This window comes from Rhinolophus sinicus, chromosome 5 (genome assembly GCF_057876585.1).
Source record: "Rhinolophus sinicus isolate RSI-liver-muscle chromosome 5, RSI-T2T, whole genome shotgun sequence".
Classification (NCBI taxonomy): domain Eukaryota; kingdom Metazoa; phylum Chordata; class Mammalia; order Chiroptera; family Rhinolophidae; genus Rhinolophus; species Rhinolophus sinicus.
Genome location: NC_142505.1, coordinates 86643266 through 86670681, shown reverse-complemented (window position 1 = coordinate 86670681; position 27416 = coordinate 86643266). Strand labels below are relative to the sequence as shown.

Genomic DNA, 27416 nt, shown 5'->3' with positions numbered 1-27416 from the left:
GATAGCAACAAGTTACAAAATTATCAAAAAATAAGGTCATCTGATCAGTCAAGTTATGACTCCCATTTATTCCTAGCATACCCATGCCCCCTACCCTGTCCCACCCCCACCCTACCCCATCACTTCATCATCATGGTTTAAATTTAGGAAACAAATTTCAAAAAAAAATTTTTTTGGACACTTTTTAACTGGTTTGTATAACTATTAACTAAACTAAAGATTGGGGGGGAAAAAAAAAAGCTGGTGACTGACTCTCCGCCACAAATCCTTCCATTATTCTCATCAAAACACTTATTTATCAAGGTGCTGGTTTAAACTTTTTATTGGGGGTTTTATTGGTGGCCCACAAGAATCACTTATCTCAATAATGGGTAAGTCAAGCCTATTAATAAAAAGGCAGGAGAAAGAAAATGGTGAAGAGAAAGGGGTCAATAGGTAACAGCCTTTTACATTCTGATGTTTTGTTTTGTTTTTTTAAAAAAGGACTAACTGAACCAATGCTTACTAATTTCAAAGCAAGTTAAGGATCAGCAGCAGCAGTCCAAGAGAGTTAATATGATGACAGAATGAAAACACCATGGAGCTAACTACCATTACCTTATAGCATTTAAGAACACAGTTTGTTATGATTTACACTAAAATAGTACTTACTACTGCACATACCCCCCATCAAAAAATTTTAGATTAAATACAAACTGGGCTCCTCCTCAGTAAAAAAAATTAAATTTACTTTTCTTCCAAGACAACTCTTGAAAGCAAAAGGCTATTTTAATTACAAATATCTCCTACTGTCTGACAACCCATCCATAATAGCTAAGAGTTAAGAGATTCCAGGCGATTTTGACATTTAATGAAATTTTATCAGATTATAATCCAAAATAAAATTTCTGAAAACCCTGTCATTTACAACATAATCCAACACCAATACCAACAAAAACAGGTGGTGTGGAAAATAAGGCTCTAGAGAATATCCATGTCATTCCTGTGGATCTTCACAACTGTGTAAAAGTCACTAGGCCTTTGGTGCTTTAATATCATGAACAGTTATGAGATGTGTTTAAATAGCAAACTTGCTGTCCTTAAATCTACTGTGTTGAAAAGAAAAATAAAAAAAATTTTTTGGCTCATTGACTTCTTTAAATAATTTTAAAAAGTTGTTCTTCTAAACAATATTCCTAAAAATTATACAGCTCGTATCAGATTTCATCTTCGCCATGAACGAGACTCGTATTCATCTTCATCTTCGTCATCATCATCATGCAAAAACAAATCTGAGGTTTCTGTTTCCTGAAGAAAGAGAGGGTAAAATTTGCTCAGTGGTACAAGAAGATTAAGTAAAATAACTTTTTAGGCCAAAGGACAAACAGACGAGTATACAAAGCCCAGGCTGGATTTATAAGTGATGCATTCAGAGTATCTTTCAGAGCAAAAAAAACCCAAAACATTTTTTTAAATGTACATATATTCTCCCCTAATTTTGCTTCATTTTAGTAGAAGATTTCTATTCTAATATCATCGAGAAAATAAATATATGAATGTTTAACAGAAAATAAAAGAAAAATTACCTATAGTGTTTTTGATAAAATTAATTTTATTCCATTAACTTAAAAATGAGAAAAGTAAATGACCACTCCTTTAATATAATCCAATTATTGAGAGGGGAGAACATACTAACTTCTCCATGACACTGACCTTCCTAATCTTATATAAAAATCTAAAATGTTACACAAAGTAGAAATATCTACAAATATTCCCCAAATACCAAGATTTATCTTTTCTTTCTTGCTTGCTTAACACAGATCTTCTTTCCTTTCTTTGTTTTTTAACACAGGAAATGTTTCTCCTTTTGTTGTATAAAATTAACCATAAGGTTAGAAAACTCTTGATCAACCGTAAATGCTAGACATCTTTTAAAACCAAAATCATGATGAACCAGGAATAACTTGCAATGCTGGCTAAGTGTCTGTTTTAATAAACTAATTAGACATATAGGAATGAAAAAGCAAAATTAATTCTCATATATTTTAAGAAGTTGATTATTTAGTACACGTAGTACGTGTAAGTCCTTTATTTTCCTATTCTTCCCTCTTATATCCAACTTCCTTACACTCTGATTTTAACCAACTGTACAGAGAAGGAAAATAAGAAACTCAATCCATTACCTATGGAATTTGAGTAAGCAAAACGCTAAAACAACCTGATAAAATTTAACTTATTCATGTAATCCATGTCCTTATTTACCAGAATAAATAACTAGAGCCCAAATAAAGCCAAAATAAATGCAAATAAAGTCTTTCCTATACTAGAAAATAATCTCCTAAAGAGCTTTTTATATTTCTGCACCTGTTGGTTCTTTAATAAACTTCTGGACTAGCCTTAACTAACTGTATGCATGAAAGAATTCAAGATTTACTTTTTAATCCTATTTACTGTCAAGAAAAACATGTATGTAATTGGGAAATGATCTAATTCAACTCTTATTTTCAGTCATTAAATTTACCTCCTCCTTGACTTCTTCTTCCTCAGTCTCCGTGGATACAGAAGGCACCTTGGATTTGTGCCATGATATTTGTAGCCGACGGTCTTTGAATTTTGACCCTTGGTTTGAAGCCTAAAATAGATTTTAGGAAAGCACAAAAGTTTGTACTCACATTCACTAATGATTTCTTCAAATTCTGTGTTATTTAAAAAGGGTAATGATGGGGAGAAAAGTCTCTCAAAGTGTATCTACAAGAAAATTCCAAAAAGAGCTAGAAAAGGTGAAGTCTTTTTAAATTAGTAAACCATATGTTCTGGTTTGCCCAGTATAGTCCATGATTTATATCTATGTCATGTCAATAGGTTCTGTCTTGGTTTGGATGATAATATCATCATTCTACTTAGAAAAGTCATAAGGACAACAAATAAAATTACTGGCCTTTGGCTTTGATGATCTACATGTTTAGACTGAAACCTTTAAAATATAAGTATTTTTTTAAAAAACTGTCTATCTCATGTCATCTCGTATAGCCCCACCTATATTTGACAATGCTATTCCCACTTCCTGTTCTGAAATGCTATATAATAATGACAAGCACTCCCCAGCTCACCTACACATTCAACAAATGTTAAATACCTACCATCCTAACTCAAGATAAAACCGCTCAGTTTCTAATTATTTTTTGGGACAATTGTCTAAACCTTTTTTCCCTCCCCAGCAAATTTCAGTAAGAGAAAGCAAAAGTTTAATTTTAAAGACAAAGCAACAGGGACAAAAGAACAGAGACCCAAAGCACCACAAAAGTGAAAGCTTAGTCATTCCAAAAGCTTTCCTTTCAATGGTGCTGGGTTGTAGACTATCCTTAATACTTGTTTGAGAAGATAGTAAATGGGAGGGAGCTTTTGGGGTGCTGGGAATATTCCATTTCCTGACCTGTGGGGCAGGTATACGGGAGTTTACCCTCTAATAAAGCACTAAATTATACATTTCTAATTGGTATAGTTTGTTTTAATAAACATTTTAAATCTAATATTATCTTTATAATTTTAAGAAAATACCAAAGAGCTAAGATAGTTATGTTAAAAAAGCAAGGTTTGGAACGTAGTTATAATATCATTCCATTTTAGCAAATTTTTTAAGTGAGAGACTGTGTGTGTATTCTTATATTCATAATGTTTTCCTATAAAGACATCCAAGAATAGTGACTACCTTTTAAGAGTAGGCAAGGATTAAGAGAAGTGGGGTTATATTTACTTTTTACTAACCATATGTTTAATCATTTTGATGTATTAACTTTTTATCAAAAAAATAAAAGATTTAGGACTGGCTTATTAACGTATCACATCCTTATTAAAATATCGAATTTTCCTATACACACACATATTCTTTCTCACACACATATCTCTAATATGGCTTGAAATAATGAAATATTGGGAAAAAGTTAGATGTCTATTAATATGGGACTGTTTAAATCTAGTATGGTACATCTATGCAATGAAATACCATGCAGCTATTAAAAGGAATAAAGCAACACCATATGTGCTCTAATATAGAATCTCTAATAACATTTTATACATATTAAGTCAAAAGTGCATATGGACAAGAGTGCTATAGAACATGCCACCATGTGTGTAAAACAGATCAAATAATACATATATAAAGAATATCTCTGAGAAAATATGTGAGAAATGGATAACGGTAATTGCCTATGGGGAGTGAAACTGAGTGACTGGAGGCAGAAGGAAATTTTATTTTTAATGTATACACTTTGATTTCTTCTACACTTTGTGTATGTGTATAGCTCCCCAAAATAAAATAATTCAAATGTTACTATATGAATGTATGCGTAAATATGAGCAAATCAATTATGTACCATCAATGAAAAGTTATATGTAATAACGCAGAGGTACTTGGAACCTTAGATGTAAAATTTACTCAGAGAGAAATTCATCTAGCCCAGCCATTTTCCTAGATCAAAAACTGATGCCAAATCTGTGCCAATCATCATTCATCAATCACCTGACAAACATGAAAAAACAAAACTCAAGTGCTGCTGAGTGTATGGGCAAATACATATTCTCATCCAAGGTATAAATATAAATTAAGTATAAATTAGTACAACATTCTTAGAAGGTTATTGACAAGCTGTACCAAATTTTAAATACGTATGCTTTCGAGCCAGTCATCTCACTCCTGCAAACTAACCTAAAGCAATGGTTCTCAACTGGGGACAATAACGTTACTCGAGGGGGCATTTGATGGTCACACTGACTGAAGAGCACTTAGTGGCATTTAGCTTGTGGAAGCCAGGGTGCTAAAAGTCTTGCAATGTGGAAGACTGTCCCACATAACAAATTACTCAAAAATACCAAATCCAGTAAGATGTATGAAACATTGGTCCTAATACCGTGTTTCCCTGAAAATAAGACCTAGCAGGACCACGAGCTCTAATGTGTCTTCTGGAGCAAAAATTAATATAAGTCCAGGTCTTATAAGACCAAGTCTTAGCTGATGGTCCGGTGAGGTCTTAAGACCTTATATTAATTTTTGCTCCAAAAGACGCATTAGATCTGATGGTCTGACTAGGTCTTATTTTCGGGGAAATACGGTAGTGAGAAAATGGGAAACACCCTACAAGTAACTGGCCATCAACAGGCAGTAAATATCAGTAGTTCACAAAAGAGGGATTTTTTTGGGAGGGGATGGGGGAGGGGAATGGGAAGAGGAATACTTTCTGGGTAGGTTTATTTCACTAGCTTTAAAAATGTCTTAAGAAAGGTACTCCTCCTTTTCTGTTTTAAACGTTATTAGAGGCCATGATGTTTGTTGTTACAGCCACCCCGACACCATAAAGATAAAGGCCTAAAAACAAAAGCCAACATAATAGGAAAGCAGAGGAAAAATATGAAAACCTGTGTGGCTGAGTTTAAGAATTAATAAATCTGTAAAACATCCCTACCCTTAGATGACTTGAAAATAAAATAAATAAATGTCCCTGTTTTCCAAGTTACATATATGTTACCTGCAGCCAATGCATCCTGAGAAAGTGTGCACTACTTTCATAATCAGGAAGAAGAAAAATAAAATCAAGATCTACTCCATCACTGAGGATAACAGCTAAATTACATTACCACAGTTCAAGAACTGTGTAAACTGATGCATATTCCTTCAAAATACAGTTCAAGTATTCCAAACATTTAGTACAAGTAACTTGCCCTGTTGAAACCAGCCAAAGCTCTCTTTCACTAGGGGTAAAGGAATGAAGCTTAGCTTTCGTCCTCTCTGCCCTTAAGCAAGGTTCTGGGACTTAATATTTTTAGCTCCTGACCTAAACTTTAATATTAATATTAAAATATTCAAAGGAAATTCTTTAGGAAGGTCTTTAATACCCTCAGATCTCTGTCAAATGAAAGATATATAAATAAGGATTCTTTTTTAAAAAGTTCTTTCTGGACTCACTGATTTTATCTTTTAAATATAAAAAACCCTATTTATTATATTTTATATTATATATTCCATATTTTTAAACTTTAATATTTAACATATGAAATAATATAATAATATATACCAGGGGTCTGTAAACTATAGCCTTCAGGCCAAATGTGGCCTGGCACCTTGTTCTCAATGGCCTGTGAGCCAAGAATGGCTTTTACATTTTTAAAAGGGAAATAAAAAAAGAGAGAGAGACAGAAAAGGAAGAGGGAAAAGGAGGGGTAGGTAAGGGGAGAGGAGGAGGAAAAGAAAATGTTAGAGACTGTATAGTCCTCAAAAACCTAACATATTTATTATTGGTCTTTTATAGAAAAAGTCTGCTGACCTCTGATATATACTATTAAAATAGTTACATAGTACATGTTTTATGCTGTTACATATAGCTTGCACTGTATATTAAATATCTTATGTATTTTAAATTTATGTGTACTTTTACACATATTTTTATATAGGTATCTGGAACCTAAAAGCCCAAGATGAACACATATCCTCAAATTTGGCTTTAAAATATACTATAAGTGAATGTGAGGTTAAAAAGTCTGATTCCAAAAGTAATATATGTTCATTTGGAAAGCTAGAAAAACAGAGAAGTGCTTAGACAGGAAAAAAAAATGGGTATCTTGAATTCTGCCACCCAGAACTAATTTAATGCACTTTCATTCCTAGTTTATGTTTAATCTTGCATCCCACTTTTTTTAACTTAAAAGTGAATTCTGAGAATTTTCCCATGTCACTATTCTTTAAAAACATGTTTTTAATAGCAGTAAACTACTAGTGAGCATTTAGATTGTTTCCATTTTCATTAATATAAATTGTGCTACACCAAGCATACTTACAGGTATCATTTGCATGCAACCATAACAATTCTCTTACGATAAATTGTTAGAAGCAGATTACTGGATACAAAAATAAACTGAAGGACTCCAAAATTGGGTCCTCACTCTTCAGAATGACTTCACTAAAACCCATCCATCTTTCATATGGATAATGTTCTTCCATGATCCTTTCACAATTAAGGATAGTAAAAGTATACTGAAAATATACATTTTACCTTAGCCTTTACAGGATATAAACAAACAAAACAAAATAAAACCTTGTGGGGCAGCCAGATGGCTCAGTCAGTTAGAGTGCGAGCTCTGAACAAAAGGGTTGCTGGTTCGATTCACACATGGGTCAGTGAGCTGCGTCCTCCACAACTAGATTGAAGACAACCAGAACTGCTGGAGGGGCGGTGGGATGGCTCAGTTGGTTAGAACATGAGCTCTCAACAATAAGGTTGCCGGTTCAATTCCCGCATGGGATGGTGGGCTGCGGCGCCCCCTGCAACTAAGATTGAAGGACAACAACTTGGAGCTGACGGACCCTGGAAAAACACACTGTTCCCCAATATTCCCAAATAAAAAACTTAAAAAAAAGAAAAAAACCTCAAAGAGTTATCCTTTAAGTCTGCTAAATATATTTACAACAATATCTAGGCACATGTATTTCTGTATTTCTTTCAAAGAAAGCATACCATACTGCCTAAGTATCTGTTACTAGAGTAAGTCTGTTTCTAGTACTCAAGGCTGTCTCATGGCACTTTATCAAAACAAGTAACAAAACACCATTAAAACCAACTTCTTATTTAAAAAAAAAAAAAAAAAATTTAAATTGGGGAATATTGGGGAACAGTATATTTTTCCAGGGCCCATCAACTCCAAGTAGTTGTTCTTCAATCTAGTTGTGGAGGGTGCAGCTCAGTTCCAAGTCCAGTTGCCGTTTTCAATGTTTAGTTGCAAGGGGCAGAACCCACGATCCCATGCAGGAATTGAACCGGCAATCATGTTGTTGAGAGCTCACACTCTAACCAACTGAGCCATCCGGCTGCCCCTCCGGAAGCTCAGTAGCAGCTTGCTGCCTTCAATCTAGTTGTGGCGACTGCAGCTCACTGGCCCATGGGGGAATCGAACTGGCAACCCTGTTGTTCAGAGATCACGCTCTAATCCGCTGCCCCTAAAACCAACTTCTTGAAGTTACCTCACATAAAGTGGCTTTGTTTCCTCCTTCCCCAAATGCCTGGACATGCCCCTTTCAAAAAACTGAATGCCGTATTTCAGACTTATCAAATGTATGTACGTAAAACTTGGTTATCATTAGATGCTCTAGAATGATTCTACTTATGAGAAGGAAGATGATCTGTTTGAGCGTGACTTCTGGGTTAAAACTTAAACATCTACACTACATATAGTCTCCAGTGACCCAGAGCATGCAGCTTCCTACTTAGTAAGATTACCTCCTTTTTTGTACAATGGAATTTTCTGCAAAGTGAAATTTATAAAAATTCTGCTTTACATAACTCAGTATCACCTCACTAGAGCTGGCACTGGGTCTAAATGGGCACCTTATTTGGCAAGGAGGTTTTCATTTTATATGCTCAACATTAAGAGATAAAAATCAACATTCATCCAGCCTCCACAAGAAAGGCCTACATGTGCGTAGTGCTCCTCCATGTATTACTACCTTCTTCACTCCTCAAAGAAGTCACTTAAAGCTAGTCTCCCACTTTACAAAAAAGAAAATAAGGGTTATACTAGCCAAAGAATCAGCTCAAGAGTGAACAGGCCACAGCCCAAAGGTTCTAAAATCTGGACACTTTATAACAACCCACCATTCTCCAACAGTCAGGGTGAAACAGGATTAATGGGCATCAAACTAATAAGAAACTTTGGAATAAAGTCTTGCTCCTTCAGCTTTCCCTTACCATCTCTAACACTGAATAAGGCTGAAAATGTTTTCCTTCAAAGTTGTTTTGAGGAATAGGGGTCCTGGATGTTAACAGCCAACTGTGTATTTCTATCTTGGTCCTACCACTTGTTTGACCTTGGTTAAATTACGTTCAAGTGTTAGTGTCACCACTGGTACACAGGATTTCAGGTGCACTTCCTATAGTTATTTAAGATTAAGTGAGATCTTAATGCAAATACTCTAGCACAAATAACACTCAATAAATAGTGAATGAAGTAATGAGTGGTTGGAAAGAGAATATACTATTTATGTGCAAATAGCCTTTACCTGTACAAATCTGTTTGTCTAAAAGTAAATGGTAGCCACTGTACACAGAATATAACTAAACACATTTCTTATCCTAATGAACTCTTCCTTTGAATTTTGCCTCCATCCCAGATTATTTTCACTTATTGACTATACACACCTGGTAAACCATGTAATAACCCTAAAACAAAAATCAAATAAAGCTCTGGAACAACTTGTCATTCCAAATGCATTTAAGAGGAGTATCATGGAATTACAGAGCATGAGCTGCTTCTTGACCTTCAAGTATAGTAATAAGAATTTGCTAATACGCATGTTTTTTACAACTTATTTTCTAATCTATAAAACATTTGACATTTACACAGAATGCAGCCTGGAAATGCTGAATGCAGCCTGGAAATGCTGAATACAGCGTTTTTAGAGTTAGCATTTGCTACTTTAAGAACTTACTGAGAAATGCTGAAGTAAATCATCTTTTTCCTCTTCGGTGAATCCCCCAACTGTCAGTGCTTTGGGGCGGTGATCCACCACCATGTGATTTAGTGAGCCCCTTCCTCGACCTCCTCGACCTCGGCCTCTTCCTCGACCTTGGGAGGACATGGTCTTTCCTCGACCCACAGGCAAAATACCTAATCGTGCAGCCTGAATAATAACAATCAAAGGTAGAATACAATACACATCGTTAGACTAAACCTTGGAAAATAGAGGAAAAGTATTTATTGAGATGTTAAACGGAGTGAGTCAGTATCTCCTTTTAAGTCTCACCTCAACCTGTAACTGACTGAGTTTTTTCCGTAACTCAGTTGTATCTTCTCCTGAGGATAGCTTCTTGTGAAGATCCAGTTCAGTATCTAATAGTTCTTTCTGGGCCTTTGGAAAAATTAAGAGTAAAATGTATTTTTTAGATAACTTCCAAGATTTTACTCAGTATTTAGATAAATACTGTACTTACAGAATGACACACAGCTCTTTTGGGAAAACGGAAGTGAAAGGATGCAACAAATATGGGTACTTTAGAGAAAGTAACTTTACAGATATAATACTGACAATATGTGAAGAGTGTATCAATAAATATAATGAGCAGTATTACTATTTAAGATGGCCTAAAAATCTGTCTTGGAAACAATCATCTGAGATGAGGGAGCTGAGAATAATTTTCACATAATAAAACGTCATAAATGAAACACAACGGGGCAAAATAAATTATGTTGTAAAAATTCATTAATGGTACAAACATAACAGTTATATAACTGCTTTCAGATATGAACCCTGTAACTATTGCCACTCTTTTTGGGGGGTAAGAGACAAATAAATTATCAGTCTTCAGGTACGTCACTTGGAGAGATTTTTCCCCCCAAAGTCTCTCTCCTTTTTTTTAAGAATTGACAAGCAGTTATTGTGTGTTTTCTTTTTTTAAATTTTATTGGGGAATATTGGGGAACAGTGTGCTTCTCCAGGGCCCATCAGCTCCAAGTCATTGTCTTTCAATCTAATTGTGGAGGGCGCAGCTCAGCTCCCAGTCTAGTCGCCGTTTTCAGTCTTTAGTTGCAGGGGGTGCAGACCACCATCACATGTGGGAATGGAACCAGCAACCTTCTTGTTAAGAGCTCGCGCTTTAACCAATTGAGCCATTCGACCGCCCCTCCAGAAGGTCAGCGGCAGATTGATGTCTTCAATCTAGTTTGTGGAGGGCGCAGCTCACTGGCCCATGTGGGAATCGAACCAGCAACCCTGTTGTTCAGAGCTCATGCTCTAACCAACTGAGCCATCCACCCTCCCCCCATAGTCTCTTTAATTTTCAAAATGTGCACGTACTTTTCTATTAAGCTGGTGCAAAAGTAATTGCAGTTTAAAAGGTTAAAAATAATTGCAAAAGCCACAATTACTTTTGCACCAACCTAATATAATTGAAGGAAATGTCAATAAAAACATTTTTATTACATTTTTAAAAAGCAATTTTAATAAAACACTTTTCATTCCTATACTGAGAACCACAATTTCAAATGTAATATAATATTGTACATAAAAATTTATGTTCTATATATCTGACAAATTCATTTCCACTTCTCAAAGGGCTGGAAATTTATCTAAAATCCCACTACAGAGCTGTGGTATAATAGAACCGCTATGGAAAGCAAGTATTCTCCTACGATAAGCAAACAAATGGAAATTAACAAAATTAGACTTAAACCGTCTAGAAATTCTAATTCTTCTTTCCAATCGAATGTCACATTTCTGCCTGTATTAAAGTCAATCATACCTTTTGACTATTAAAAGGAATAGTTTTATTATAGCATTATTATAGAATTACAAAAAAACTGCTGAAACAGGAACTATCTAGCAGTTTCATCTTCAGTAGAGAACCAAAAATTCAATTAAAAACCACAAGTTTGTTCAAACAGGGTATTATCACCTATTTCAAAGAGAGTACATAGCAACTATAGAAATATTTAGAAAACTTGTTACTATAATTGTCTCCCCATCAGACTATCAGCTACCTAAAGGTTCCACTGTATTTTCAAAGTGCCAAGCACATAACAGATGTTCAATAACCCTATTCAGAATGAAAAAGACAAAAAGATACCTCTGTTTTGGTCTTTACTTTAGATGGTGTGGAGGCTGCAGAAGATGTTTTTAATTCATCTTTTAATTGTGAGATCTTTTCTCCAAGCTCTTTCAAAGTCTTCATTACGTTTGCTCTCTCTTCTGGTTTCATGTTTTTGTTTTTTTCTAGCTTGGATATTAGCATCTACAAAACAAACAAAAAAGTAAAACCATGCTTAGTAAAGTTTAGTATAAATAACCCTTAAAAACTTTACCCATAGTAATATCTTTATAAAATCTATTCTATACATCAATTCCAACAGGCACATAATGAGTCTTACCTTTTGGCATTCTATTTGTTTTTCTAACACTTCTTGTCTCTTTTTCCTCATATCTTGCTGTAGCTTCATTGCTTCCTACATGAACAGGTAAAGAAAAAATTTCGTAAGGGGTAACAAAATTTGCCAATGATACATAAGGCTACTTTATTCTAAACTCATTTCTTCTGGGCCATCCTTATATAAGACAGATTTTCCTCCTAATCAAAAAACAGCTGAAACCAGAGATAAACCTTTAAATGTATTTTCCCCAACACTTTCAAAAGTTTACATTTATAACTGTACTTTTAAATATATTTAAAATACTGAACATTAATTAGTTGCATCTATGAGGTTTATTCACTTGAATGATCTCATTTGCCAGTGTAATAAGCCAAATCCTTATTTTTGAAGTTTAAAGTTTAAAAATGTGAGACGCAGCTACAGGTTAGAAATAGCACAATCCATGGGTTTTTGCCAGGAAAATGTTGCCTCCCACCCCTGTGTAACTAAATCTCCACTTTTACTGAGATAATACATACAAATATCTATTTTATTTGAAAAACTCTCTGTGAGCTTAAATCTAAGATGATAGGAAACTCAGAATTGAGTTGTATGAATAATAACTACATAAATGTTATACTTTATATGAAACATTATCTAACTTACAAAGCCAGAAAGGAATTAAAAGAGAAAATAATGAAATAAAACGTCTGCTTCTATCCCTTGGAGAATGAAAAAACATGACAGCTCAGTATTATTTACTTTTATACACACACAAGTCTTTCCTTGTGCTGTAAGTAGCCACTGAATGGCAATTGCGAAACATTTTATGTTTGTTCACCTTTTGTTCAAGAGTACACAGCATCAAGCAGCAGCTAAATACACATTACGATGTAGTTCCATAACAACATGAACCCTTTTCAAAGGTGTTAACATAACCACTTAAGAATTCAATGGGTCCTTTCGTCTTTAAGGAAAGAACAATCAAAGCTGTTACCTGCTTCTTTTTAAGAACTTCTTGAACGTCATGAGATTTAGACCCTGTACAAAGTTTTGAAGGAGTCTTTAAGTTTGAAGAGCTGTAAATCATTTTTGGATGGCCTGGAGATGAAAATATCTATGAAAAACAAATATGGTTAAATTAAACCTTAGAAATGCTTTGAAGCCATTTTTAAAAGACTGCATATATTTCTTTTTTTAGGAGTTAAATTATTTTACATTTAAAAACTACATTTATAAAACAAGCTCTTTACATTCAATTGTCACTCAAATACAAAAACATAAATTAATTTTTAGCAACAATGTTCTATTTCTGAATGGAATCACATATTTTCCTTCTCTTTGTATTTTTGATTGTGAGACAAAGAACAAGCCCTGACCTCTACGAGCTCTCCTGCCACTCACAGCTAGGCTTTGGTGTCCTCTTGTTAAACCTAAACAATTTCACAGAATATCAACCCTAGACAAGGCCACTCTTGCAAACGTGATGGATCAAGATAATAACAAGACCACTCCATAATCATAACTGAACACAGAATGCTATCCAAACCATAAAAATGATTAAACATTTCTCTATCCTTGCAGACAGAAATGACTATAACTTCTTTACCAATCACAGCTTTTGCCATTCACTCTAGTCTTCCCTCCTCCTGGGTTAAGATTTATTGAGGTATCTGATCACAGAACTACTGTTTCCTTAAACCCTCCCCCAAATCACCAAACACAGTCTATTCCTAAAATAAGTTCTTTCTAACACCCTCTAACTGAAGTGTCCTACGGTTTCATTGTGTACATTCCCTCACTGAATAAACTCGACTTGTTCAACTCTAGGTGTGTTCCTGGTGGTCTCTGGATGGAGGGTACTGTCATAAGTTACTTTCCATATGCGCAGTGCCAAATGAGAACACAAGTTTCTAACAACCTTCTGAGAATTAAGGTACTTTGTAATCATAATCTTAATATTATATTTAATCAAATGCTCTCTGTCCTAACACACTCCACTCTTTTATTTTTAAATTAACTTTCAATACATGATGCAAGGGACACAGGAGACAATATTAAGAAATTCATTGAAAATTCAATAGTGTAAATAATATATCCAAATACAAAACTACTCTCAATCATACAATACTTAATTGTCTTCAAAATTAAGCTTCTTTACATAGGAAAGTCTCTCAAGAACTGTAGAAACTCTGCATAGCTGACGTTCATGTTGTTATGATTAATTAAAACAAAAATGAGAACACCTAAATTTACTGAACACCTATTATGTGTTAAGCACTGTCCCGTTATGTTTTACCAATGAAAAATTTAAATCTCCATAGCAACTCAGTTTATTGAAAAGGAAACCAATGCTCACAAGTTATCTAACACAGCTAGTAAGAGGCAGGTCAAGTCAGGGCTGTCTGACTTCAAAGTCTGTAACTATTTTTTTCCCTTTCTTTCTTTTTTTTTTTCCCCTTTCTTTTTATAATGAAATTTTTGAAACAGACAAAAGTATAGTTATATAAAACACTTGATATATCCATCACCAAGCAGCAACAATTACCAATACATAAAATAATCTTGTTTTATTTAAAGCCCCAACTACATCTTTACACTACACACATTTTATCTGTAAATATTTCAGTTGTATCTGTAAAAGCTCAGAACTTCTTTCTTTTTAAAACATAACCATAGTACCATCATCACACTTAAAAATTAATAATTCTTTAAAATCATTAAATATTCACATTTCCAGATTGCATTACAGTTTTCTAAATATTTTTTCCCATTTGAACTGGGATCTGTTATGGTCCATACAGTGTAACTGATTACATCTCTTTAAAGTCATCTTTAATTCTGCTCCCTCTCTCCTTTTCCTTGAAAATTATTTGTTGAATAAACCAGGGCACTCATCCTGTAGTATTCACCATAGTATAGTGCCCTTGACCTTGTTCCTCTGTCCTCTAAATTTTTAAGAAATTGATGAGTAGATCTAGAGCCTTATTGACATTTTTTTTCATTCTTTGACAGGAGTCTAGTAATCTTTGACAACATCCTCTTTTTCTGCTTTGACAAAATATTTTAGGCTCATCTAGATCACTGTCAGTCCCAGATCTGTGGACAGCCATTCCCCTGGTGCCTTGAGGTGCTGGGGGATTGCAGGAGGGGTCATTACCATTGGGCTGGTCATTGTTTCTGGACTTCTTCAGTGAGTAGGATCAGGAAATGTTTTGGAGGTTTTTTTTGGTTGCTTATTTGATTTTTAAGACAAAATACAATCTGACTTTATACTGACACTTCAATTCAAATGCAGGACCACAGTGTTTTCACTTAACCTTATCTATCTTGTATCTCTCTTTTCAACCACACTGAATATCTCAGTTGTCAATGACGCCAATGTAATTCCTCATTTGACTTATTCGACAATGCCCACAAACCAGTTTCAGAATACCAGCATAGTCACCAACATGACTGCTGAGCTTTCTTAAATTGCTTTTTGTCCTCAGGGTGTATCTCGTTAAGAATAGTCAAATAACTGTTTTAAAGCACTCTATGCAGACATGCTAGTTCATTTTTCTTTTTAATTTTTAGGGGTTACTTTTATTTCATTTCATAGTTACGTACAGCATTTACATGTTTCAAAGACAAATCTGAAAAATAAGACAAAGTCAAAGTTGTCTAGTTTCTTCTATCCTTGCTATTACCACCAAGATTTAAATTGTGATTTTTTTTTTTTAAATTGTAAGCAACTGCTTTTAGTTGCAGTGTTCATTGCCCCTACATTCTTATACCAACCGTAGTTGACTATTGTTTTTGTTTCATCTTGCCCTTTTCACTTAATATATCCTGAAGATCACCCTGCGGTATAAAGATATTCCTCATTCTTTGTAACAAATTGCACATACGCTATTGTACAGACATACCACACTTGAAGTAACCAGTCTGCTACTGATGCACATTTGGGTTGTTTTCAGTCTTTTGCTATTATAAAGAGTCTACAATTACTATCCTTATACATGTCTTTTCATAATTTTAACTAGCATATCTTTGGCATACATCAGGGGTGTCCAAAATTTTTTCAACGTTTTTCACCAAGGGCCATATTCGGTAAAATACACAGCCGGGCCACTCACTCGAGGTGAAGTACGTATTGCCTCACCTGGTTTATTTAAGTAAACTAAATATATCTTTGGAATTTGCTGCGGGCCAATAAAATATGGATCACGGGCCGCAGTTTGGACACCCCAGCATAGACACTTAGAAGGAAGGTTACTGATTTAGAATAAATGCATACATAATTTGTCAGATACTGCCAAATTTCCTTTCATGGAGGCTGTACTATTTAGCATTTCCATCAGCATCTAAATTTCAGATCCTTTTGGAAGTTATTCTGGTTTATTATGCAATTTAACAAATGGATCTAAGTTCACAAAGAAAAATTTAGGTTGAACATAGAAAAAAAAAGTGGATCTAATCGCATCTTTCTTTATGGCTATCCAATTATCCCAATACCATTTATCATGAAGTCCACATTTCCCCCACTGACCTAAAATAGTGTGTTGGCAAATGATAAATTTCTATTTGCAAGTGAAGTCTATTTCCCGATCTATTCTGTTCCATTGGTTTGTCTTTTCATGTGCCAGTATCAAATTGTTTTAATTATACAGACTTCATAGTATTTTTTTAATGTCTAGTAGAGCTAGCCCCCTTCTTGTTCTGTTAGTTTTCCTAGCTCTCTTTGAAATAATCACCATGCTGGACAGTCACTACTTAGATAATATCCCTAAAAGCAAAAGAAACTACTTAAAACACATTTCAAAATTTGACTTTTGATTATGACAGAATCCCCTTCACTATGTTCTAGATTATAATAAAGGGGAAAAATTATTAAAACAAATGAATAAAGATACCTACCTATTAATAAATGGCTAAAATTCGCCAATTCCTATTTAGCTTGGAATAGAAAGAAAAATTTAACTAGCAAATTTCTGGCTAAACCACGGAAATGAGGGAAGTATACCTGCCACACTGATGTTAGCAGCTGTCACACTTAGCTTGACCGAGGAGGAAACAAGACATTAGAAATCTGGTTGATAATCAATTTGTTGATTTCTTTGTGCCTCTGAACAACTCTAACTATATCTGAGGTGCACAGAAACACATACCTGGCAATCCTCTCCTCCACCACCTGCCTGATTCAACAAGTGGGCAGCATCACTCTGGTTACCACTGGCATGTCCCAGACGGTGTTTAACAGGAACTTTGTTAAGAACATATGCACCTGGTGTCTGTGGTTTGCTCATCATCTGCATAGACAAAATAAATACATATGTGGGAAGTTTTTTAAATGCCCAGGAATGACAGAAATTTAGGATAGTGACTACCCTGGGGAAGAGGATAAGAAAATGGGAAGGGTGCTTCAATTATCTATAAGGTTTTATTTTTTAAGTGAGTGGTAGATACACAAATGATTGTTATTATGCATACTTTTCTGGTATCTGAAATATGTCACAACAAAAATGCATGTATGTATGTGTATATACGCAGAGAAAAATTTCTAATAATTTTGTCATGTTCCTTTCAATATGTGATGCTTTGAAGACTTGACGGTTTGAACTGACAGTAGCTTAGTATGAACAATGGTGTGTTGTGGCCACCCCCAAAACAAAATGCAATCTTGGGCTGCATTAACATAACAGGATCTAACGGATCACAGAGGTAATGGTCTCACTCTTAACATTCAGCCAACTTCTAGAGGAAGCATTCACCTTTGGACCTTAACATGAAGTGGGACATAGAATAAAGCACTGCAGAGATAGGTGCAAAAAGCAGGATGATGAATGGAATTGAGACTAGGTACTATATGGAATACGTTTTATTTAAAAAATCTGAATGTGTTTAATCCAAACAAGAGAACACCTAGCAAGAGATTGTCATCAATATCTAAACAGCTCTAATGCATCGTGGCTTGCTCTTTTCTTCCTTCATCTATTCATTCAAATATGCTTTGAGCAATATGTGCCAGGCCTTGTTTTAGGCAATAGGGATACAATGCATAAAACAGACAAAATCCCATTCTCTTGGAGCTTCCATTTCAGTTTTAAAAGGAACAGAATTTTTCTACATGGGAAAAAATAGGACAAAAGGATGGGTACAAGGGTGACTGATTCTAAGACAAAAACTAACAAGTTCTAGACTCAGAGTTGTGCAGTGGTGCGTGGTTATTACATTTTAGTGTTGAGAAGAATCACTGAAGTTGTCTTAAACATGAAGATTTATGGGCCCGATATCTAGAGACTGACTCTGTAGGTTTGGAAAGATAAGGCCCAGGAACTTGCACCCAGGTAAGTGATTCTGATGTAGAACAGCACTTCTCAAACTTTCGGGTACATAAGAATCACCTGGAGAGCTTATTAAAACACAGATTCCTGGGCTCCACTCAGCGATTCTGACTAAGTTGGGATAAGGCCCAAGAAATTGCTCCCAGGACATCAGACGCTGCTGGTCTGCAAAACAAACTGAATGGCTCCGATGTGGAAGACCAAAGGACCACAAACTGAGAAACACTGATCCGGAGGGTGGGCCTAAAGAACCTCTAATTCCCTATGAACCAGCAGATTACCTTCTGGATACCTCCATGTACCGTTGAGGGAGAAGACTGCTGATGAAGGTGCTGTGGCAGGTGATGGTGCTGCTGGGACAGGTGACTAAGTGTTTGCTGTTGTTGCAGGAGCAGCTGTGTTGGGGACTGTAGTGCTGGTTGCTCATTATTTTCTCTATGCCACAGGACTCGAATGAATCGGTTGTTTAGAACTGCTTCCGTGCTGGAAATGGCTTTCCTGGCTTCCTCATTGGTAAGATACTGGATGAGGGCTGCCTCTGGATCTCCCTTAAAAGCAACCTGTAAGAAAAAACAAAAGCAACAACAACAAAAACACAGATATTAACAAATAGTTAAATGCAAATAAATTATTGATAAAGAATTCAAAAGTAGAAAACAGCCTGCTGAAATCCACTGTGAATCCTTTGTTAAGTTCTCTATCCCCGAAAGGATGATATGCCTATTTCAAAATTATATATGGAAGAATGTTATATTATTTAATAAGTAATCCTACTAATGTTACCTAACCACTTGGGAAAGAGTATTAGAACCCTTCCTGATATCTTACATTCAAATGAATTCCAGAGAGAGAAAATATTTTTATAATTACAAACAAACAAATTATACCATAAAAACCCAAAGGTGAGTATCTATATAACGTCAGGTTTTGGAAAGCTTTTATATGTATACCTATAAAGGCAGGAGCCACAGAGTCAGGAAGCAGATTTGACCATGTAAAATTGTAAAATCTCTGTCAGTCCAAACATGCCACAAAGTAAATGACAAATGGAAAAAGGAGCTTTAATATATATGACAAGCAAAGGCTTAGAAAAGCTTTATGATAAATGCCTTCATGAAAAAGGGATAAAGACAATGGATAGGTATATCCAAAAGAATTGCAAATGCTATATAAATTAGAGTCTACACAGTAATTAAAAAAAAAGCAAATTACAGCAAGTATAATTTTTCACTTATGAACCTTTTCATTTAAAAAAATTGAATGGATCCATATAACAGCGTTGATGAGGTTTCAGACACTGAATTTGGGAGTATCCATTGGCACAACACTTTTGGAGAACAATTTGTTAGTTCAAATAAAGTCTTAAAATTTTCTTTAATTCAGCAACACATCATAAAAATTAATTAAATTTATCCACAAGGAGTCTTACCACAGCATTGTTTTTATATAAAAGAGAAACAACATAAATTCCCAACAACAGAGAATAGTTAAATGAGTCATGGCCTACTGCTATGGACTGAATTATGTGTCATCCCCCACACACACCTGAATTCGTATGTTAAAGCCCTAATCCCTAAAGTGACTAGAGATAAGCTTTCAGGATAGGCTTTTAGGAGGTACTTGAGCTTAAACGAGGTCATAAAGGTAGGGGCCTAATCAGATAGGATTGGTGGCCTTATTGGAAGAGATCTCTCTCCAGCTTTCCTTTTCCCTCTCTCTCCTTCCACCTGTGAGGACACAGTAAAAGGGAAGCCATCTACAAGGCAGAAACAGTCCTCCCCAGGAACCATTTTGGCCATCACCCTGATCTTGGATTTCTCAAAAATAAATTTTTGTTGTTTAAGCCACCCAATCTATGGGATTTGTTATGGCAATGTTAGCAGACTAATATATCCATCTACACCAAGCCATCTAATCTTTCTAAATGCGATAAAGCATAATGACCTAGGAAAAATTTAAGGAAAAAAAGGTAGAGATATTTGATATGGTCACATCTTTTGTATTTTTTTAAGTGTGTGAAGCATTTTTAAAAAGAGAAAAGGAATGTGTGTATTCTTCCATACAAATAAATATAGTATGTCTTTTCATCAAAAGATTAATAATTGTTACTGCTAAAATTAAACGTGTACTACTTTTGTACTCAGGGAAAAAACTGCTTAAAAAATCTCTCAAAAAGAATACTTTGGATCAATTCTTTGAAATACCAAGTCCCCCAATACTACCTTCTTAAATTCAGTTACAGAAATTATATTTTGGTTTGATGGAAACACTAAGTATCAGGGGTAACTGACTGAAATACCAACTTAAAGAGACCGTCAAGTACCCTCCATTACAGCATAATACCCAACTGCGAATTCGTAATTTCAAATATCTAACAAGTAGGCAGTAAATACAAAAGCTACAATTTCACATTAGATAACATGTTGTACTGCCTAAAATTCTCAAGATTAGAACCATTTCTAACCAATAACTACTTTACCACAATATAAAGTCAGGCAGTAGACACAGTCACTATATTAGAAATCACTGAGAATTTCACCTATTTAGAATACTAAAGCAGGTGGTAAAATCGTTTGTCCAAAGATAGAACTACAAAAATACAGTAACTAGCCTGGTGTCATTCAGGAAGAGGTTGCAGAAAAGAACCAAATCAATTCAAAGAAACAGCTTAACAATTAATTACCCATCATTACTTTGGGTAGACAGACATATAGCAGAGTTTAAAACTCTCAGCAGTGATGGTCAGACTAATCACTGGCTCATTTAAGCAAGGGGAGCTGGTAGGAATGTTTTCAAAAATGCATAAAACACACGGATTTTGTCACCAACACAGCCATATTTACCTGGATATTAACAATAGTTCCAAATTTGCTGAAGTGTTCATTGAGCTTGGTAATGTTGTTCAATTCCTGAGGGATTTTCTTGACTTCTAATTTGGTATTTGTGTACTGATTCTTTCTCAAGAATCCTGGTTTACTCTGATTGTTATTCCCTTGTCTGAAAGGAATATTAATAAGACTTGGTTAATTATCCCACCTATGCCTAGCCAAGAGATATGTAAACAAAGCGTGTAAGGTTTTATTTATTAATGTGTCTTTAGGAAGCACTTAACATTCTTTAGAAACTACTAAATAATTTTCTTATCATCCTTATTACATGGGAATAGAACACGTTGAAAGGAAAATGAAGACTGAATGGCAAATGATCACAAAAAAAGACCCAACCGCGATTAAAAAATCATGCTAAAAAGATCTACCACAATTATCAAGGAATCTAACATTAAAGAATAGAACGTCATTCTTTTTATGGTGCATTTTTCAGCTTCTCCAGAAATACAGAATTTTTGGGACGGCGGGATGGCTCAGTTGGTTAGAGCGCGAGCTCTTAACAACAGGGTTGCTGGTTCGATTCCTACATGGGCCAGTGAGCTGCCCCCTCCACAACCAGATTGAAGCCAATCAGCTGCCATTGAGCTGCCACCGGGGCAGGATGATGGGCTGTGCCCCCTGCAACTAATATCAAAAACTGCGACTGGACTTGGAGCTGAGCTGCGCCCTCCATAACTATATTGAAGGACAATGACTTAGAGCTGATGAGCCCTGGAAAAACACACTGTTCCCCAATAAAAAAGAAAATATTAATTAAAGAATTTTTTTTCTTTCTCTTCATTTCCAGGGTCTCAATAATTCTTAATATTGGGTTAGGTCTATAAATAAGTAGGTACAAATTACAATATCAATTATAAATATTCTGTTAGCTTTGCAATTTTTAAGACATTCTAAGGATAACTCTGGGAACCCCAACTTTGAGACACAGTTTCATAATCACTAATTAATGACAACTCTTAATTTTACAAATTTACTAATGCAAGCGAAAATAACAAAAGCACCAATTTGATGTTATTAATTAGCAAATTATCTTACTTTCCCAGCCAAGGTTTCTTTGTGAGTGGTCCTTCCAAACCACCCACAGCTCTTTTTCGGCTATCTGGTTCAAGAACTACTCTGGTTATGTTGCTATTAATTGAAACAGGAACTGGTGGTTCAGTCTGGATGACAATATTAGCAGCTGTTGGAAACAAAAATTAATGTTATTAATAATGCATTACACTTGGGGAATTTCAAAAGATTAAAATATTTAGTCCAAAAGCTAAAAAAGCACTGTGGATAGCACCCACTATCACTTCCTTTTCAGAAACACCTAAGCAACAAGAAAAACTTATCAACTGCTTCCTTTTTAAAAAATACAATATCCAGTATTTAAAAAGTAATAGGCAACACCAATGTAACAAATGATTCAGACAAAGATCATCAATGGATAAAAAATAAGTAAATAAATAAATAAATAATGAATGAATGAATGAATGAATGAATGAAATGTTGTTAGAAAATAAGATATTTATCTGGTACCAAAGTATCACTCCACAAATTATTTACAATGGAGACGTTGAACAATTATCACCTTAGGTAAGCAATCAAACTTAGCACGATGAGTAAAATTACTTGTCTCCTGATGTAATTCAACAAGAAGTTCCCCTGGATAGGATATTATTATGGAATTATGATTTTTCTTATGTGTGGCAATGATATTGTACTTTTTCAGGACTATCCTTATTCTTAGATGTAAAAAGTGTCACAATCGCTACAATTTCAAGTGGTTCAAGAAAAAAATGTGGGAGAACAAAGAGGGTAAAGGGGGCCAAATACATGGTGATTTGAAGAAGACTACCAGACTTTGGTTGGTAAGCACACAATGCAATATACAGATTATAGAATTGTACACTTGAAACATATAATGTATTAACCAATGTCACCCCAATAAATTTAATTTAAAAAGAAAAAAATGTGAAGGGAGGAGGAAGGGAGAGAGAAATGTGCAGGCACATAAGCAAGCATTCATGTCCAAAGGTCACAAACTGTTAACAACTGGTGAATCTAAATGAAGGTATTCAGGTGTTTATTGTACTTCTTTGATTTTCATTAAAATTTTTAAACTTAAAAGTTGAAGGAAAATTCCAAATCCAGTATTATGAATTAACTCATTTCATTCACAAGTTAAGACTAAAATACTGTTAAGAAACTGATCTTACAATGGATTACGTGTGGGTGGGAAGAAGGGTGATAAACAAAAAGACAAATAACAACCTAAAAATGTGCCTGTTATATTCTATCTCCCTAACATTAGCAATCCCATCAAAAGTAAAATTAGCAGCAAATAATAACATAGGTAGAACTGGATGCTGGAGTAAAAATGGGGATGGGGGTGGCATGTTGCATTTCATCTGTGTGACAGGAAAATTACACAGATTCATTCATTTAACATGTATTTCTTGAGCATATGCTATAGCCCAACAGCTATATTACACCTTGGGTATAATGACTGAATAAAATATGATCCCTGTTCTCGTAGGGCTTGTGTTTTTCAGAGATAATGGACAAGAGAGCAACTGTGATGCATAAAGCATTCTAGAATTTATGTCTTCCCTGAAATAGTTACCATTACCACCTGACACTGCCTAATGCTTTTCTTTTATAAAGTGCTTTATAAAAAGGAAAAGAGATATAGCTGGAGGTTAAGTGACTTGCCCAAGATGACAAAGCAAGCCTGTTGTATAAAAAACACCTAACTTCTACACTGAGAGAGATTAATGGATTACTGTGTATAAATGTACAGACAGACCAGCCTAGTGACAAAAGGAAGCCCTGAAATTCTAAGAATATGATCTTCCAACTAATTTCAGGTACTTTGGGGTAACAATATATGTTTTATAGCATAGAAGGTAAGAACATATTCTTTGGAATTAGATAGACCTGAGTTCAAATTCCACTTCTGCCATTAATAGCTGTGTGACTTGGGTAAATTCTTTAACCTCTCTAAGCCTCAGTGTCTTTATCTGTAAAAAGAAAATAAAAATCATACCTCTTTTAAGAAGTTGTTTGTAAAGAATATGAGAGATAATAATATATATAAGAGCATTTGGTTTAGTCAACACAAACTGTTGGTCTGTAGTGGTAATATTGTTATTAGTGACAGTAAAGAAAAGTTAATAAAATCAGGATAGGAAAGAACAGGAAAATGTTCACCACATAATTAAATTAAAAAATATGTCAGGATGCCACATGGCCATTAAAATTAGAAATCTAACTATAATAATAAATTGAAATCTCATCAAATTCTTTACCTTCATTTGAGGAGAGGAGAAAGAAGAGTGTGAACCCATACTGCAAGTAAATGCTTGCATTTAATCTTTTAAGGTTTGTGACTATGCTTTCTAAAGGTCCTAACACATGGCTGTAATCAGAAACACCAAAAATGGTCAAACAATTTTGTGGTTCTCAATTGTTATTAGTTAGTGCAAAGCACAGCTCTTATGATACACAGTAGGCCCTCAAATGATCAGTTCTTTGAGAGCTAGGGACCATGTCATTAGATCTTTCTATACCTAGTATCTATCACAGTGCCGAGTATATAGCTAAAATAGCCTGAAGTCCTACAAAAAGCAATTAAATAACATTAGTATTATTTTTACTTAAAAATACTTTCTAATTACAGCTTTAAAATTTGGAAATAAAGTTATTCAAAAACATTTGAGATGATTATAATAGCACCCTTCAGAGATAGTGTGTTAAGTACTTTTAGACCTTAGTGACGTCTGAAATGTTATACCTAACTCTTGTGTAACACAGCATCACAAAAGAGGTGCTCTCACCTCTTGGATTTGCATCCATATCTCCAGATGTTAGGCCAATCAGGTTTGGGCGTTGTGTCTGTGTTCTTGAAAAGAACTGTCTGTACTGAGATCTACCAGAACTGGTAATACTAGGAGCTTCTGGATTATAACCATCTGGTTCATACGCATCTGAGGAAAGAGAAAACAAAACACATAACAAATCAGAATATTTAAATTTCTCTCATTACTATAACTACAAAAATTGAATTTTCTTCAACAAATTTATCAATCCATATACATTTCTCTTTGAGTTTCAGTACGTAGTTACACCTATTGGAAGTGGAAGAAATAAAAATGCTCCATCACAAAATACAGATACACAAATCAATTCTTAAGTATTGATTTATTGATTTAATTTTTATCATATATATTAATTACCCAATCCAATCTTCAATGCACATTTTTAAGAGAAATTTTCTCATACATAGAACAAAGGACTGGTTGAGTTTCCTCTGTTACCATGTCTCACCAATTTTTAAGTACTCTTTTAATTAAGGGGGGAAATCAATCAATTAGGTTATCTGTACTTTAAACTGTAGAGATTATAGCTAGTTTCATACATAAAACATATTTCAAATGTTTGATTTCAAACAGTTAAATAAGATAAATTTTATATTTATCAACATAATTATCTTGCTACCACCCACCTCATCAATGCCACTTTTGTCACGTTCCCCTATGTTTTCACTACAAATAAAACTTGATTTTTAAAATTCTAATGCTAAGTAACTATTTTGTTAGTGTTAACAAAAATTCTGAATGTGCTGATCTCTAAATAGTATATATCCTCTTCATCCTACATAAAATGAAAGGGTTAATATTGAGTGAAGGCACTGATTTTTGCAATTGTGATTAGAAGTCCTTGCATCTCTTTTTATTTTTTTTCCTTAAGGGAAAATTCTTTACGTCATTCACATTAAATTTCAAGTGCAAGATAAGGTCTTTATTATTGGCCAATCAGTTCTATGATTCAGAGTATAAGATCATCAAATTATGGTTAAAAAAGTTTTAAGTTGCCACTTGTTACTCTAGACAGAAAATCTATCATTAAGGCTGCTAAAAGTTTTAAAAGTTACATAATCAAATGACCTTGTTCTATAATTCCTGGAAATACACAGAACCCAAGAAACTTCAAAGTCCTTTTATTAGTTATGAACTGAGATCTAACGGCAAAGTGATAAATATTAAGAACTTCCTGAGACGTCCACAAAGCACTCCATAGATCTTCCAAACGTGTATGTCAACAGGAGAAGAGTTTCAAGAAATCAATACATTATACAGTCAGTCCATACAACAAGGGGCAGAGAGAAAAAAAGACACGTTTATCCACGATCAGAAAGAAACCAGATGTTTTGTTTTGAAGAAAAATTAACCTAGTTTTTCTTACAACATATAATTATTAGAAAACACACAAGTAGATATTCTCTTCCCATCTATCAGATTAGAAACTAGTTTAAGGAATGACTTTTGTTACCGCGGCACTGAAAGTAAATACAAAGGACACCAGAGATATCCACACAGGAGGCCTAATCACCTAGCAGCCACTAGGGACAAACCAACGAAGCAGAGGAACAGAAAAAAACCCCACAAACTAAGAGCTGTAATCAGGACGTGTGACAGATCAGGATACCAGGTCATTCCTTAGGCTGGCCAGCTTGTGGTACAAAAGGTCAGACAGGTGGATGGCCATCCGTAGCAAAGCTTACCTGGGACCAGAGGGGTAGGGCTGGAGACTGAGGTATGGTACCCAATGGAGGATCCCATGAGGTTGCGAGGTGGCACCAAACGAGCTGCCAACAGAGGAGGCGGTGTCCCCAACTGAAGTCGCTCAGATGCAGCAGCACCATGTTCACGAGAGTACATGGGCTGTCCTACAGAGGAAAGAATAGGAGGGCAGCTGGGATTGAGAGTCACAGGCTTCTCTTCCTTAGGTAATGATGTACTTCCTGAGACTTGAGCCAAGAACAGAGAAAGTACACCAAGAGGAACAGTATTTGAGAAAGATGTTACTGAGATTCTTTCTAACTCAAGGAAAAGACATGCACTGGTTAGGATGCATTGAGGTATAAAAAAAGAGTAAGAATTAAGTAGCATAACTGCATAATCTTCATCTTTTATAAGATTAAGTGAAATAATTATGTGCTAATTTTACTGGAAGCTGAACATTCAACCACATCAAGTTATTAGACCAAGGAACTTTGAACTACTATTCATGTAGAGTTTTGCATCTGATGAGACATATGGTTATAAAGGCTGTCACATCCATCGGAAAACAAAAACATTCCTCCTCAAACTCACATAATTTCAGGTTGGCACAAAATACACTCCCATATCTGGGAACAGAAAAAATAACAAAGGAACTTAAAAAAAAAACGAAAAAGAAAAACATCACCACAAGCATAACCTCACAGAGAATAGGAAATGTTCAAAAGAAAAAATTGAGAGTGAAAATTTGTTATCCCATGAGTAGGTGGATAACAAATATAAAGAAAGAA

The 27416-nt window shown here is 34.8% G+C and overlaps 1 protein-coding gene across 4 annotated transcripts in view; it reads right to left on the bottom strand.

Annotated features, from left to right (window-relative positions):
* Window positions 1-304: 304 nt before the first annotated feature.
* RBM27 (RNA binding motif protein 27) overlaps window positions 305-27416 on the bottom strand; it is a 59370-nt gene continuing 32258 nt past the window's right edge. For 2 of the 4 annotated variants that reach the window (XM_019739105.3, XM_019739106.3), the window contains exons 9-20: window positions 24901-25050; window positions 22115-22259; window positions 21035-21188; window positions 18473-18751; window positions 17016-17156; window positions 12863-12982; window positions 11887-11961; window positions 11586-11750; window positions 9767-9871; window positions 9452-9643; window positions 2501-2611; window positions 1072-1287 (exon numbers count right to left, since the gene is read on the bottom strand). In XM_019739105.3, coding sequence (XP_019594664.2) covers window positions 1204-1287; window positions 2501-2611; window positions 9452-9643; window positions 9767-9871; window positions 11586-11750; window positions 11887-11961; window positions 12863-12982; window positions 17016-17156; window positions 18473-18751; window positions 21035-21188; window positions 22115-22259; window positions 24901-25050 — 1721 coding nt within the window. In that variant the 3' untranslated portion in view covers window positions 1072-1203. Of the gene's footprint in view, window positions 1288-2500; window positions 2612-9451; window positions 9644-9766; window positions 9872-11585; window positions 11751-11886; window positions 11962-12862; window positions 12983-17015; window positions 17157-18472; window positions 18752-21034; window positions 21189-22114; window positions 22260-24900; window positions 25051-26627; window positions 26793-27416 lie in introns of all 4 variants that reach the window. The other 2 variants (XM_019739102.3, XM_019739103.3) reach the window with 2 other exon arrangements.